The sequence below is a fragment of the Amphiura filiformis genome, chromosome 18 (genome assembly GCF_039555335.1).
Source record: "Amphiura filiformis chromosome 18, Afil_fr2py, whole genome shotgun sequence".
Lineage (NCBI taxonomy): Eukaryota > Metazoa > Echinodermata > Ophiuroidea > Amphilepidida > Amphiuridae > Amphiura > Amphiura filiformis.
Genome location: NC_092645.1, coordinates 39331380 through 39347262, shown reverse-complemented (window position 1 = coordinate 39347262; position 15883 = coordinate 39331380). Strand labels below are relative to the sequence as shown.

Here is a 15883-nt window from a genome sequence, read left to right as displayed (position 1 = left end):
CATACAAAACATAGTACATGAAAAGACAAAACTATTAAAGGTACTATGTAAGTAAACATGTATAGCTCTTCTTGTTTGAGCTTGTGGAAATGGGAAGGCATGATGAAATCATTTACATTTTCACCATTATCCATTTTATATGTACGGCACACGTAATGTGAGTATCCGCATGTACATGTTATCAGTGATAAATTCCCGGGGGACTCTCAACATTTTTTGTACGGGGATGTGCCGGTGCCACGCAGACTTTCGGATGCTGACTTTCTCTATACCTACTTTTTGCTGTTTTTACTACCCATCAGTATACCAAATTTTCACCAAAAAACACCCAAATTTGCCCTAATTGGGCGCTTTTAGGACCACTTTTCCCCCAAATGCGACCCAAATCGCTGAAAAGGTCCCCAAAACCGTGGCACATCCCCGTATAGCTTCAACCATGGAAAACCCCCTCCGGGGATAAATAACTTTGTAAATGACATTAGTAAAACTGAAACGGATGAACAATTTTCGTAAATTTGTTTCGCGTGCGTTGACCTGTAACGGTACAATTTCTATTGATATTGCCCATGTTGATATGATAGCAGAAACTGAAATAACAGTCAAGCGGTATGAACGTCGAATACAATTCCAGCAGACCTTCTGCCTTTTAACATGTTCTAAGGTACAGTGAATGAGTATGAAGAGGAGCAAAGACACTGCAGCGTCATGGCTGGTGGTAGCTTCAGTCACTCTAGCGCATTTCATAGAGCAAGGTCTGATCAAGAGTTTAAGTGTCCTATTGCCAGATATCAGGGAACAGTTCACAACTTACACGTGGGTCATTGGATGGTCTATATCATTTGTTTCAGGATGGGGATGTGTGCTCGGTAAGTTAACATATTAATATGATTTAGTTTATTCTTTCTTTATTGAGGGTAACAACTTCAGTGACCAACACTGCTTTCCAAGCAGGCCCTCAGTCAATACGAAACATAATATCATATTAAGTATATATAATAGTACGCAAAAGTGATACAATATAAGATATACAAAAAAATGCAATCACAATTAGGAATTCATAAACTATACATTTTAATTAATTCAGCATTTCTTCTATACAAGTCCAATTGAAACACTTACTGTATGGGACGTTTCAAGAGCTAAGGTCTGCTCTTTTCATCAGCCAGATGATGCACTGATCTGCTTGGGTTGCCAGTTGACTTCTTGTTGGTATTGATTGAAGCAACACTCTCATCACCAGAAATCAATACATCATAAAGGTGGCTTAATTTGAATGTGCCATCAACTCTGTTCATAGATTGGGTGCCCTGCCTCCGGATCCAAATGGATTCCTTGACCCATCTTGTATACTTGTCATTTTCAGTTGTTAGAATTGCGCTATCCTCCCAGCCTATAACATGGTTATTTTGAGCTACGTGCTCAGCTAAATTCAAATTAAGCCACCTTTATGATGTATTGATTTCTGGTGATGAGAGTGTTGCTTCAATCAATACCAACAAGAAGTCAACTGGCAACCCAAGCAGATCAGTGCATCATCTGGCTGATGAAAAGAGCAGACCTTAGCTCTTGAAACGTCCCATACAGTAAGTGTTTCAATTGGACTTCTTTAGAAGAAATGCTGAATTAATGGAATATTACAGTCCTGATGAACTTAATCAAGTATACATTTTAACATGAAATGAGAACATTTGTTTTGAATTATTGTCTCAAAGACATCTTTTCCATATCAGTTCGAATCATTGGTGATAAACTGTTCCAAATATGAGCAGCTCTGGCGTGAAATGTACGCAATCCAGAATTAGTGTTGTATTTTGGAACAATCAATGTATTAGACGAATGATTTCTGGTTACATGAGAATGAGTATTATGAACAAATTCAAACTGAGATGATAAATATGAAGGACTAAGATTTCTTAAACATTTAAATGTAATAATAAGCATATGATTTTTTCCATCTGTCACTTAGTTGGATCCACCCTAGTGAGTTTAACATGTATATTACTGGCGTCCTAATAGCAGCACATAGAATCGTTCTAGCTAAACTATTTTGTAAAACCTGAAGCCTTCTTTGATATTCAAGAGAAAAAATTACACCACACTGAACTAGCATAATCAAAATTAGGGGTTACAAGAGCATTTGATAACATAACAAGAGTATGATGTGGAAGAAAATGTCTACAACGCCTAATAATACCAATACTTTTTGAAACATTTTAAGATAATAATCAATGTGAGAGGGCCATGACATATTAGAGACATTGCGATTTCCAAACGCAGCACGTGGAACGTACGTTTTCACGTACGCTTTTACGTACGTTAATACAGTGTTAAATATTGCTAGTCTCGGTTCCAAACTGGATTGTGCTCATTCGTCACGAAGGAGAACAATTCAGCTGGAAAAAAGACTATAATAGTTGATCTAATCTAATCTAGGTCGATAGAGGGCATAGTGATTGAAAAAATAACAGTAAGCTGAGTCTCTGCCTGGTTCAAACAGGCCGCTTTTGATTTTGACTAAAATTTTTACCTACATGCTGATTAAACTTAATTGTTTTTTGTGCTCTCCAAATATTATAGTTGCCCAAAAACATATATTTTGGTAGATTAAAGATCACTACATCCATACATCATGACTTTACTTTCAAAATGAAACTTTTTCATCCTGAAAATTGGGCGCGTTGCATGGACTTAAACATGAGGTAAAATCAGCATATTTCAACGTAGCATCTGCGTTTTATTCTACGTTGGAATCCAAAATGGGAAATCGCAATGTCATTTTTTGTACGCAAAGTATCACACACATTTCAATGGGGAATCTCTGCGTATGAATATTACGTTTAAATTTAGTCCATTTTTATTTTTTCGCTGTACCTTTATTATAATGATTTGTTACAAACAAAAGGATCATAATAATAATGAGACTCTCCTTCGTATGTTTATTATCTTTGACTGTGTTTAACATATTGTGAAATGGACAAATTTTGTGCATTTTCAACGATGTATCTACGTCGATTTCGCACGTGGAATATCTTCAAAACTAGCTAAATACGTGACCTCGCTTCGATACAGGAGAGTGGTTTTGAATAGATCAACGTACGTCCGATGTTTACGTTTGGAAATCGCAATGTCTCTAGTATAATCAAACTTGACACCTAGATATTTGAACTCATCAACCTTTTCAATAATACAATTGTTGTATACAAGATTTACATTACTAAATTTATCTATGATATGATTGTTACCAAGGATCATTAATTTAGTCTATATTTAAAATGAGTTTGTTAGCTGTTAACCACCGTGCTACGTTACATATGTTTGATTGCAAAATAATGTGCTTGAAAATGTGAGCATACAACAAGGTTTGTAATTGTGCCCAAACATATGATAATGGTAGCTTTTTATGATTACTAAATTATTACCATGTGAATTTCACAGGGTAATAGTAATAATAGTTATCATAAAAAGCTACCATTATCATTAAGGAGGCGTATGTACAATCAATGTTCGCCACTCACATGACCTACGATGCTGAAACCGGGTCTACAACTAACTAAAGATCTTGAACAGAAACACATCACGACACACATGACACAGAGAGCCATGGAAAGACGTATGCTAAACATTATTATAACGGGACATAGTCAGTGACATAATTAAGAAGCAAAACAGAAGTCAAAGACATCATGGAAAGGATTGGTGAAGCGAAATAGAGATGGAACAGTGGCGTAGCGTCATATTGCACCGGGGGGCACGTGCCCCAATCGATCTGAAATTTTAAAAATCCCATAGGAAAATGGCCGAAAACGGCTTGTGCCCCCAATCAGACCCGGTGCCCCCCAATCGGATGAACCACGCTACGCCACTGAGATGGAAACATTAAGACACATGGCAAGAAACACTAGGACAATAGATGGACAAAAAGAGTCACTGAGTGGCAACCAAGAACGGGAAAAGAGGAAGACAAATAGTCGAATCTGGAGGCGCTGGGCAAGGACCATAACGAATAAAAACAGCTGGCTCTCAACATGCGATATATTCAAATCTCCCACTCCGAGTGCAATGACGTCATGGTTACTTGTGCTCAATTGTTGTCAGCCATCATTGTATTACTGGGACGTCATTGCACTAGACAATTTCGCCGCCCGGGAATTTTGAATATCGCGTGTTGAGAGACGGCTGTATTAATAAGATGCAAAATATAAAGCGACGATTCAATGCATTATTCGCATAATTAAAAAAAAGTATTAATTATACTGGTTTCTTCAAAAACATCGTGGATACTTTGACCTCTCTCTTAAAATAGTAGCCCGTGTTTTAATATTGTTGGTCCCAAAACGATGAATAATTATAGTGTTTATGATATCTCGCTATTGGAGTGCAACATTGCATAAATTAGGCAGCTGTTCATTACATCGACAATGGATCATTAAAAAAATACATCATATACTAAGTAAAAAGAAATCATTTACTTAATTGGAAAGATTATTAGATGACATTTTCTTGATCTCAAATTAACTTACATGCATGCTAATTTCCGTAATCTAAAACCCGAAATCTATATTTGGCAGGGCAGCTGTTCATTACATCGACGATGGATCATTAAAAAATACATTATATACTAAGAAGTCCAAAAGTAAAAATTTAAACTTGTGCAAATGCAAATAAATGTGTATTTGAAACGATTACAATCTATATATAGCATAGTTAAACCAAAGCATTAGTAAAACCGATAAAGCAGTAAAATCGCCATTGGTAGAACATGTCGAAGGGTAATGTTTAATTTGCCTACTTCGGCTGAATGGTATTTCTAAAAATGTTTTGAAATTATTTGATAAGAAATATTAGTTTTTATAATGAAAGACAAAGATAAAGACAATTTATCGCGTCTGACGTCACCTGTCAATCAAACTCGAGCACGGTTTGTTTACAAGTGTCGTGATGATGACTTGCTGAACGCGGATTTATAACCGGGCGCCATATTGTTAGTTTTGCACCTTTCGACATGCAAACCATCTCAAAAGTTAGGTCTTTATAGTGGGAAATTTTCTTTGGTGAAGGCACCATGTCCACAATCCCTAGAAAAGCTGTTTTTGCCTTGTAAAAGTACGAACTTTTTCGCCATTTGCTGCTATTCCTTTTCTCCGATCAGCACCAGATAGATCGGTCTTCCTTTTACGCGCTGATTAACCTGTGTAAACCAATCAAGGATCGTAAGTGACAGTGACATCAGACGCGATAAATTGCTTTTATCTCTGTCTTTAATTATAGTCAACTATAGATGAGTTGAATCGTGACGTCAATGCCTGGCAGTTTGCGCTCGCATCATCACAATTCCCATTGTGCCTTGCATGGCAGTATGCGCGCGCATCATATTTTGTTCAGGGCCCGTACTTTTAAAACTCCCGCCACATCATAATTCGCCGTTGAATTCGCCGTGGAATTCCCATTGTTCTTTGCCTGGCAGTATGCGCGCGCATCATATTTTGTTCAGGGCCCGTACTTTTCGCCGTGGAATTCGCCGCCAATGTAACAGGATTAACTACCACAGCAATAGGTGAATTTTTTAAATACATATCGCCCTGCACAAGTACGTTCATGCGGTACCTCTGCATTGAACCATAGATGTCAAAGACCAGAGACACCTGGATCGTAATTTTATGGAAAATAAATACTAATCTATTTTTAAAGAAATGTTATAATATGGCTTTAAGGTGAAAAAAGGAATATACAAAAACGAATTACAAGGGGATATCTCACAGATCTACTCACAGAATGGCTTTATTGATATTGCTGCGCGCGAAGCGCGCAGCAATATGGCATTTGTAATAATAAATCAAGATGGGGTTAATTTTGGGTTTAAAATAGACCAAAAGGAAAATGTAAATCGTAAATCTCTGTCGACTGAGCAGGGAGGGGACTGACTGGCCACTCTGCCCCATGCAGTGCCAGATTTACCTTTTTGGGAGCCCTCTGAAATTGATTATTCGTGATGCCACACTATAATACACCACTATGGAATACAGCCGACGAATTATGGTTATTATGTACTTAAGGCAGGATCATATTTCGCGGATGTGATCAAACCTTGTTTTGAGGGAGTCTTATGTTGATGAAACCCCTTGACAAAACAGACTTAAGTTTATCATTCCAATTCAAATTTCTATACTATTATCTGTTAGGTTTGGCTTCAAATATATTGGTTAGCAAATCACTGGGTCGACCAAGTCTCATTGTCTGCGGAATCATAGCTACCATAGGCTTACTCGTCTGTGCGAGTGCTTCGAATCCTTTAACGCTACTGTTTGGGTTAATCTTTTTCGGTAAGTTGCTGAATTAAATGAATATTTAATGAAAATATATTTTTAATATAAAAACAAAAGAAATTCTACACCAAACGTGTCTCGTAAAATCTCAATCTCTCTTTTTCCAAAGGGTTTATTATGCTTGATTCCATCATCACCATAGGAGCTGTGCCGCAGTATTTTGATGCCCATTTTGATACTGCAGTAGCCATCTACTCTTGCGGAACTGGACTTGGAATCACAATCATGCCCATACTAACTCAAATGTTACGAGATGTCTACGGTTGGAGAGGAACGTTGGTGTTATTAAGTGGGCTTTGCGCGCATAGTATTCTATGTGGTGCCCTCATAAAAATAGACGCACATAATGAGCAAGAAGTCACTGATGATGAAATCATGCCAATTCTTTCTACATCAGTAAGAGACAAACCACCTGCTAAAACTGGAGGCTACAAGTTGATATCATCTTTTACAAAGACCTTGTCTGGCCTTATAGATTCATCATTACTTACAGACATCCACTTCGTTACCCTAATATTGATACCATCTTTCGTAATTGGCTATACATTTACCGGATGGCTAATATACACGGTATCTTATGCCGTATCTAACGGCGCATCTATAAGAGAAGCGTCAATTATTGCAACAAGCGGGGGAGTCGGATTGACAGCAATCAGAATTATCTTACCTATTTTGCATAAACTGTTAACCTATAAACAGCTTATATACTTGGGATCCTTCTTATCAGCAATGTCTTTAATTCTAATGACTCAGTTTGGCAATTTCGAGATGATGGCCGCAATGTCGGTGTGTTATGGAATAAGTTATGGTATTCTTGGAGCAGAGATGCACATTGCCATCAAGAAAGTTACTGAAGAATCTAAATACTTCAGTGGAGTGGCGTGGTATTCGTTATTTGAAGGAGCAGGATCAATAACAAGTGGGTTTATAACAGGTAAAGAATAGAACGTTTCGATAGTTCATGGGGTAATCAATTTACTGTTATTTTGTTACATTATTTGGATTGCTTGACACAATAGACTAACAAAACCTGTACAAGAAAGCCTCCAAATCCACGACAAACACCACTGGGGCTGATTGTGACATTCTAGGGTTTATCACCCTACTCTTTTCGAAACAGACTTCTAGATACGTGTATATACAGTTATATTCCTCTGTGTACATTGGACCGACAGCTAAACGTCCCCTCAGAAGGACGGACTGTTCGCATGGTTCGTTTACATTAAATGCATCATTATCCCGAATCAGTATCCCACGAAATTGTCACAGCTGTGAATTGAACCCAGGACCTCATGCACCAAGGCCGAGTAACTACTCCCATGCTGCTCATAACCTGGAATGCAATAAACATTTGGTATTAAATTTTGTTGGGAATGCAAAGGGTAACAAGGAAAGTCCGGAATAAGCTCTCTTTTTGTGTTTATTTAACAATACTATACCATATATACCATTACATTAAAGTATACGTACTTGAGCCATGGCTTTGTTCCAATAATATTGTTTTCTTCTCATTGCAGGTTGGTTGTTCGATATCACAGGAAGTTTCACTGCATCATTTACCATATTAGGTGTCATTTCCTTAATAACGGTTGTATCGTTTGGATTGGATGAAATTTGGATTGGAATCAAAAGGAAACATGCATCAATTTGAAGATTACAGTGAACACATTGTTGATATCAACAACGATGAAGATGACGATGGTATTGATAGTAATATCACTAGGATGAAGGTGATATTGATAATTATCTTGTTGATAATGCTGCTGCTGATGTTGTTGTCGTTGAATATGATGATGATGATGGTGGTATGATGATGGTGGTGGTGCGGTGATGATGTTGGAGGTGGTGACGGTGGTGGTGCGGTGATGGTGTTGGAGGTGGTGACGGTGATGGGTGAGAAAGTTTTTGCTACACTTTTTATGTAGAGGAAAACTCTGAAACTTACAATTATTAAATCGTCGACGGACGATGCGTTTCTGAGAATTAAACTGTATTTACAGTGTATTGCTGAGCGACTAATGACTTATATTTGACAAATGAGTTATTGCATTTTTTCCAACCGCAAGATCCTGCTTCATTGAACAAAATCCAATCGCTCGTCGCTTAGCGATGGAGTAATTCAGTATTAGGGGTTGGAAATTTGGGTCAGAATGGTTTTTGATATGTAAACTTTTCCTTTTCTACCTTGCATCAGTAGGCGTATGTTAAGTGATATTAATATTACCCCTGATGTCCTTTTCATTATCAAGAATTCGTTGGGAAGGCCCAGTTTCAATATCATGGAGGTATACACGTACGACCATATACTTTTCGAAGAAGAGGATATCAAACAATTACTTGATTATATTTCTAAATATTTATATTTGAGTACTGTCAGAAATGCTTTGCAACACGTGGTAATCTTAAACAACACATCAAAATTCACACAAACAAAAAACCATATAATTGTCAGATCTGTCAGAAGTGTTTCGAAGTCACATCAAAGAGAAACTAGCATTAATTAGCATTTTCTATTGAACATTTGAACATACGGTTTAATAAAAAAAAACCATTCCTGCTCACCGTGACACAGTGTCATCGCCCCAATATATTCATGGCAGAAATCGCCATGATGGTAGGTTTAATCCTCAATTGAGCTCAATACCTCTCAGTTGTTGACAACTCCCCATCCCGATCTTGCGTCACATCCCGCGGCATAACTTTATGCTACCATATTTGAATTGAAACTGGGGCGGGGCTTTCGTAATTGACATCGGAATCACCGGGCTTCGTTGAACGATTGTTTGGAAGAGAAATCAGTCGATGAATCAGCGCTCACTGGACTTTCGCGTTCACTGATAATACGAGTATGTTTCTATTATCGACTGTGTGTGTAATTAGTGGCGTCGATTTGTGGATGAAGAGAATTTTTTATGGCATTGGGAAAACTACGGGGTGGGGGGGGTTACAGGATTTTGGCATTTTATTCATAAGGCCTTTGTAATTATTTATTCTTACATTATCCAGAGATGGGACCGAACCGAGACTGTGGGTCAGTCTACATAATGGGCCGAGGGACCTCCAACTAAAGCTATTGACAATAGCCTTGGTTCAAAAATTTCATGCCTGTAAACCAACTCGACATTAGCAATTACAACCTATACACCCAGTCCCGAGAACATAAAGGTGGTGGTGGTGTTGCCACTTACGTGAAGGAGGATGTACCTGCCTCTCTCATCGCAGACATTAAAGTCCCAATCGAACTGGAGTGCCTTTGGGTAAAACTAAGACCTAAGAAATTACCACGAAGCATATCCGCTGTAGCTGTTTGTGCTAAATCGCTACTTCAACCCCTTCTACTGGAACTACCCAGCAAACACAAAACGTTTTCGACATCATTCGCAAAGGTTATAAAAGGTTGTCAGAAAACGTTTAAATGTCGGGTTATATAAAGGGTATACTAAGGGTATAAAACGTTTTCATAACCTTAAAAACATTTTTGATAATCTACTGCTCAGCAAACAAAAATGTTTTACAGAAAACGTTTAAATGTCGGGTTATATAAAGGGTATAAAAACGTTTTAATAACATTCCAAAAACATTCTTAAAAACTTGATACAAAACATTCTAAAAATGTTTGCGAAAAATGTTTGCCCAAAATATTTTCAATAACGTTTTAAAAACGTTTTCATGACCTTTATATAACCCGACATTTAAATGTTATTAAAAGGTTTTGAAAAAACATTTTAAGAACATTTCTGTGTTTGCTGGGTTCAAATATTTTAACATAATGTTATTTTAGTATTGATACAATATTTGGTAAAAATGTTTGCAAAAATAGTTTACAATAACATTTTTTTTAACATATTTAAAAATATTGTTGTAGTGTGTTTTCATGCAAAACGTTTTAAAACGTTATCATGACCTTTATATAACCCGACATTTTAATGTTATTAAAACGTTTTTATCTAAACCAAAAGCCAAAATATAACTTATTTAAAACGTTTTAAAACGTTTTTGTGTTTGCTGGGTACTGGTAAGCAGTGTTGACATTCTCCGTTCCACGTATTCTGATATTGGCATTATTATCACTGGCGACTTCAACCTATGAACATATCACAATTGACTAATGGTAACAATCTATTCCAAATTGTTGATTTCCATACTCGAGCACAGGCAACTCCAGATCTGTGACCATGATGCAGTCATGTCTACAGTAGAATCATCTCGACCTTTGCATGACTTAACCCCATTAAAAGCTATTAAACCAAGATAACACTCATTGAAACAGCTCAACTGATTAAATCGGATCTTCTCTGGTTGTGCACAAGTGTCTGTTTTCATGTGCGATATCGCAATAAAGCTGGTATTATAAGTTCAGTTGGGTAACCGATTATAAAGGAAACGAAAGGAAACAATGGTATGTGTACCTTTGTTCACGAAATGAGACAATGGCGTGCTTTTTGTAAACCAGCATTCTTGAAAATGAGCAACATAATGAGTGTTGACTTAACACGGTTTGGAAACAATTTCTTCATATTTTTGGTGTTATCTGTCGTTTACATATCCTTCCTAAAACACAAAAGTGCGACCCTCTCCAAACACCTAAATTAGCTAAAAATTTAGTTCATGTTACAAAACTATATTGTCTAGAATTTTAGAAGAGTACTTTTAATATTGGCCGGTTATTTTTCACACAGCGACGTTAACTAGGCAATGTACTATTACCTATAACATTAACTAAAACACCAAAGTACGAATATTTCCAAACATCTAAATTAGCTAAAAATTTAGGACATGTTAAAAACTATATTTTCTAGAACTTTAGAAGAGTACTTTTAATATTGGCCGGTTATTTTTCACACAGCGACGTTAACTAGGCAATGTACTATTACCTATAACATTAACTAAAACACCAAAGTACGAATATTTCCAAACATCTAAATTAGCTAAAAATTTAGGACATGTTAAAAACTATATTTTCTAGAACTTTAGAAGAGTACTTTTAATATTGGCCGGTTATTTTTCACACAGCGACGTTAACTAGTCATATCCCCATACTTTTAACGTAGGGCTATTTGTAGAGGTCACGCGTCAATGGGAAAGAGCACTGTGTATTGTGTATAGGAAAACGGACAGTAACTGCAGTATGCAATATGAGAGCTTGCTATGAGATAGGGAAAAGGGACCACCTGTGCGTACTCTGGAAACCTAAAAGGCACAGAGTTGTTCAACATAAAAGGAAAGCACCGATCACCGGTCCCTTGCTCGAGTCAGGAATCCAAACATTTGGAACATGGATTCAAAGCCTTGATTGGCATATGATTTTAAAAACAAATGGTACCCAGAATAAAGTTGACGCTTTTACACCATCAAGGAAGATGATGGTTCACACGAATGACAAACCTTGGATTGCCCTCAGATTAAGGACCTGATTAAGGATTGCGAAGCGCCAAAAGGCTTTCATCTCCGGCTTTGATCAAGAATGGCGTAAACTGAGAAACGATGTCAAGCGTAAAATTGAGAAGGTAAAAATAGATTACCATGCTAATAGAATCAGAGGTCTACAAAAAACCGGAGTCTAGAATGGTATCAACAAATAAAAAGTTACTAATTTTCGCGTTTCACAATACGATGCGCCGCCAGTGGTTGCTCTTGGCAGTCAAATGTTTGACTCCAGAGTCGACATCGCCGTTCTAGCTGCTATTGAATTTTCACGTGTGATAAATATGTTGAAAACAGCTCCACGAAGGAATCTCTGTGATCAATAGATAGAAAATGGATATATTGTAAATTGTTGTTTTAGTAGTGTGCATTCGCATGTAACATCATTATAACAGTACGACGGCAACTTCGTGACCTCTTTTTTTCGATAGAAAATTCTGACGGGTTGGTGAACACGGGTTACGTAACTAAATGTTGAAAATTTGGCCGGCAAACATGTTTTATCGAAATAGCCCCAGTTATAGGAGACACGGGTCGTTTTTTGCTTAAATTGCGTACCATGACCACGGATAAGATACCAAACATTTGTGCAAAGCAACAAAAAACGAGTAAAAGTTGAATTATATTGAAAATAAAGAAGCTTGAACATGTCCAAAGTAGCCGGGAAAATGAGAAAAATTGCATGACACGATCACCAAAGTGGTTATATCTACAACAGTGAGTAAACGAATTGTTAGTTGTGATTTCTTACGACTAGTCCAATAAAATATCCACTTACTTGCAGACGTTTCGGAAACTGTCAGTTTCCTTTATCGATGCTATTGATGTAATGACGATCTGTATACAGCTGATGTTGACTGCTGCTTAGCAACTGAGTTGCCAGTTGATTTCTTGTCAGTTATCAGATCGTCAACTCAAGTTGTATTGCCCTCGTCTCTGTTCATGGTGTTGCCCCGCTTTCTGATGGTAATTGCCTCTTTGATCCACCTTTTATATCTGTTGCTCTCTTTGCCCACGATCTTAGCCTCATCCCAATCGATTACATGATTGTTTTCAACCACATGGTCTGTGATAGCCGACTTGTGGATGACAGACTGTGATGCCTTTCTCGTTGCTCTTGTTTTGATGTTGTCTCCGATTTTCTCAGCCTCAGTCTTATGTTCGTCAAGTCTTTTCCCAAATTTCCTGCCTGTCTCCCCGATGTAAGCCGAATTACAGTTTTTGCAAGCTAAAGATGAGGTTAACGCCCTCACCGACCACATCAACCAAGTGGACGACACAGATTCAATCAAGTTTACCTATGAAGAGGAGAAGGATGGTAAGATCCCGTTTTTAGACGCCTTGACTGTTCGACGAGATGACGGATCGATTAAATTACTGGTGTATCGGAAGGCAACACACACCGACCAATACTTGAACTTTAGGTCGCATCACCCTCTACACCATAAATTAGGGGTCGTCCGCACACTCATGGACAGAAAGAACAGAATTGTCACCGAAGATGAGGACAAAGAAAGAGAGGACGATCACATCAAAGGCGCGCTTCAGAAATGTGGCTACCCGGATTGGAGCATCAAGAAGGTGAAAGATCAGATGGCAAAACCAAAGTCAAAGAAAGAGAGAAAGAAGAAAGACGATTCGAACAAGTCTAAAGGGTTGGTAGTTGTTCCTTATGTGGAAGGTGTGTCCGAGCGCATTTCTAGGGTTTTCAAAACATATAACATCGCCACGGCAATGAAACCTCATTGCACACTTCTGCAATCTCTTAGTACATCCAAAAGACAAGCGGGAACCCCATAATTCTACCGATGTGATTTATTCCATTCCTTGCAAAAACTGTAATTCGGCTTACATCGGGGAGACAGGCAGGAAATTTGGGAAAAGACTTGACGAACATAAGACTGAGGCTGAGAAAATCGGAGACAGCATCAAAACAAGAGCAACCAGAAAGGCATCACAGTCTGTCATCCACAAGTCGGCTATCACAGACCATGTGGTTGAAAACAATCATGTAATCGATTGGGATGAGGCTAAGATCGTGGGCAAAGAGAGCAACAGATATAAAAGGTGGATCAAAGAGGCAATTACCATCAGAAAGCGGGGCAACACCATGAACAGAGACGAGGGGCAATACAACTTGAGTCACGTTTTTTACGATCTTATAACTGACAAGAAATCAACTGGCAACTCAGTTGCTAAGCAGCAGTCAACATCAGCTGTATACAGATCGTCATTACATCAATAGCATCGATAAAGGAAACTGACAGTTTCCGAAACGTCTGCAAGTAAGTGGATATTTTATTGGACTAGTCGTAAGAAATCACAACTAACAATTCTACTATGAACAGTCCTGATGAATTTGTTCAAGAAAGTGAGTAAACGCCGGTTGTATGCTTTTCTGTAATGATAGATATTAACTAACGTGAGCTTGTATTAAATTTTCAGCGAAAATGATTGGTGGAATAATCGAGTTGTAGGGTGGAAAGTTACTCTCAAAACGGCCCTGTGTCGCAATCTTGCGTGACCCGTTGGTGACAAGCGTCTCTAGCAAAAAAGCAGCCGGTTATCATGATTATATCGAATAATAATCGTCAGAATCGTCCAGTTGACTCCATTGATATTTATTTATTCAAGTAAAATACTGCCTTGACTTACAAAATATTGAAGTCAATATAAAAAGTAATATCACCTCATTTGACTGAGCAGTTTTAAAAATATTATTGTTGATCGAGTCCCTGAATGAGAAATAAGATAAGGTTGTGATGGTCTAGTGGTTAACGCCGTGGTTTGAAGTGCGCGAGGTTGAAGGTTCGAATCCTACCGTAGCATTTTGATTTTTTTTTCTCTCTTGTTCTGTTAGGCCTATGAAGGTGTATGTGTGTAGGCCGGTCAGTATTATGATAATTTGGAAATATTCAAATGCAACACGTTTGTTTTGCCACGGTCTCTTCCCTGCAATGTGTTTCTTTATGCGTACATATTAAAAAATGAGCGTCAGCCATAATTTACGAATTTCAAACCTGATTTTTTGGCATATTTGTAATTTTTACATCGTCCTTACACCCTACCCAGACATACACCTAATTTCTAGAGCAACTTTAATGATCTCCAATAGAAAACCACAGTAAAGCGGTCAAGATAAAAAAAATGCTTTCTTTCATTTTACCTCATTAATTCTACTTCAAATGACCAGAAACCCTTCCTGAAAGTTGTTTACTAATATCATAAATATTTTCATAACTTTCAAACCCCCCCCCCAAAAAAAAAGAACCAAAAAACCCAAAAACAATCAAAACGCTATGGTAGGGTTCGAACTTTCAACCTCCCGTAATACAAGCACGGCCTTAGCCACTAGACCATCACAACCTGCTACCTTATTCTCGCACCTTTTGCAATCTTATTTCTAATTCAGTGTCTCGTTCAACAATAATCTTTTATAAACCGTTTGTAAGTTCAGTCAAATGGGGTGCAATTACGTTTTATATTGACTTCGATATTTTCTAAGACAGGACAGTATTTTGTATGAATAAATAAATATCACTGGAGTCAACTGGACAATTCTGACAATTATTAATCGATATATGGACAAGGCCGGCTGTTAATTTTCCTACATGACACTGGTCACCAATGGTCACGCACGATTGCGACGCGAAGCCGTTTTGAAAGCAACTTTCCAACCTTTTTGAAAGCAACTTTCCAACCTTTCCAATCCTGCAAAGAATCAAAGTTTCTGGGAACCTTCTGAGACTTCCGGATGTCTACCCGAAAACTTATGGATAACTTAATAAGGTATCCGCAAGGTATCCGCTAGCGGGCACTTTCGGATAACTCTGAAAAAGGTACCCGAAAGGTTTCTGATGACCACCGAATTTTTTCTTTTTGCTGTGATGGGAGGACTTAAAATTCTAAAACAGGTTTCACTAACTGGAGGCAATACCTGAACCACAATGTGGTTACTTTTATTAACTGACCCCTCTGTCGTGAATGGCAGCTTGACAAACTAAGAATAGCGTACAGGACAAAATCCGAGAACAGCCACATTCCTACCATCAACCTTCGTCACATGATGGCTTGCCTCAATTTTGCTATCAAAATTGTATGATATATGCCTATGACTGTACTTTCATTTGGCAAAT

General features: G+C 37.8%; 2 protein-coding genes across 2 annotated transcripts; both read left to right on the top strand.

The window, feature by feature from the left end:
* The first annotated feature begins 587 nt into the window (after positions 1 to 587).
* LOC140139467 (monocarboxylate transporter 11-like) lies at positions 588 to 8897 on the top strand. The gene is made up of 4 exons (XM_072161212.1): positions 588 to 866; positions 6180 to 6320; positions 6433 to 7257; positions 7841 to 8897. The coding sequence occupies exons 1-4, from the start codon at positions 671 to 673 to the stop codon at positions 7972 to 7974; spliced, it is 1296 nt and encodes a 431-aa protein (XP_072017313.1). The 5' UTR covers positions 588 to 670; the 3' UTR covers positions 7975 to 8897.
* Positions 8898 to 8916: 19 nt separating this feature from the next.
* LOC140139146 (uncharacterized) lies at positions 8917 to 13547 on the top strand. The gene is made up of 2 exons (XM_072160927.1): positions 8917 to 8937; positions 12966 to 13547. Exons 1-2 carry the CDS (start codon positions 8917 to 8919, stop codon positions 13545 to 13547), a joined length of 603 nt encoding a protein of 200 aa, XP_072017028.1.
* Positions 13548 to 15883: the final 2336 nt, after the last annotated feature.

What these genes read in the sequence shown, in the direction of transcription:
- LOC140139146 (XM_072160927.1), top strand. Translation starts at nt 8,917, where the DNA reads ATGGCAGAAATCGCCATGATG. An exon ending in TGGCAGAAATCGCCATGATG is followed by an intron (nt 8,938 to 12,965) that starts GTAGGTTTAATC and finishes GCCGAATTACAG; the next exon opens with TTTTTGCAAGCTAAAGATGA.
- LOC140139467 (XM_072161212.1), top strand. Translation starts at nt 671, where the DNA reads ATGAGTATGAAGAGGAGCAAAGACACTGCAGCGTCATGGCTGGTGGTA. An exon ending in AGGATGGGGATGTGTGCTCG is followed by an intron (nt 867 to 6,179) that starts GTAAGTTAACAT and finishes ATTATCTGTTAG; the next exon opens with GTTTGGCTTCAAATATATTG. An exon ending in AACAAGTGGGTTTATAACAG is followed by an intron (nt 7,258 to 7,840) that starts GTAAAGAATAGA and finishes TTCTCATTGCAG; the next exon opens with GTTGGTTGTTCGATATCACA.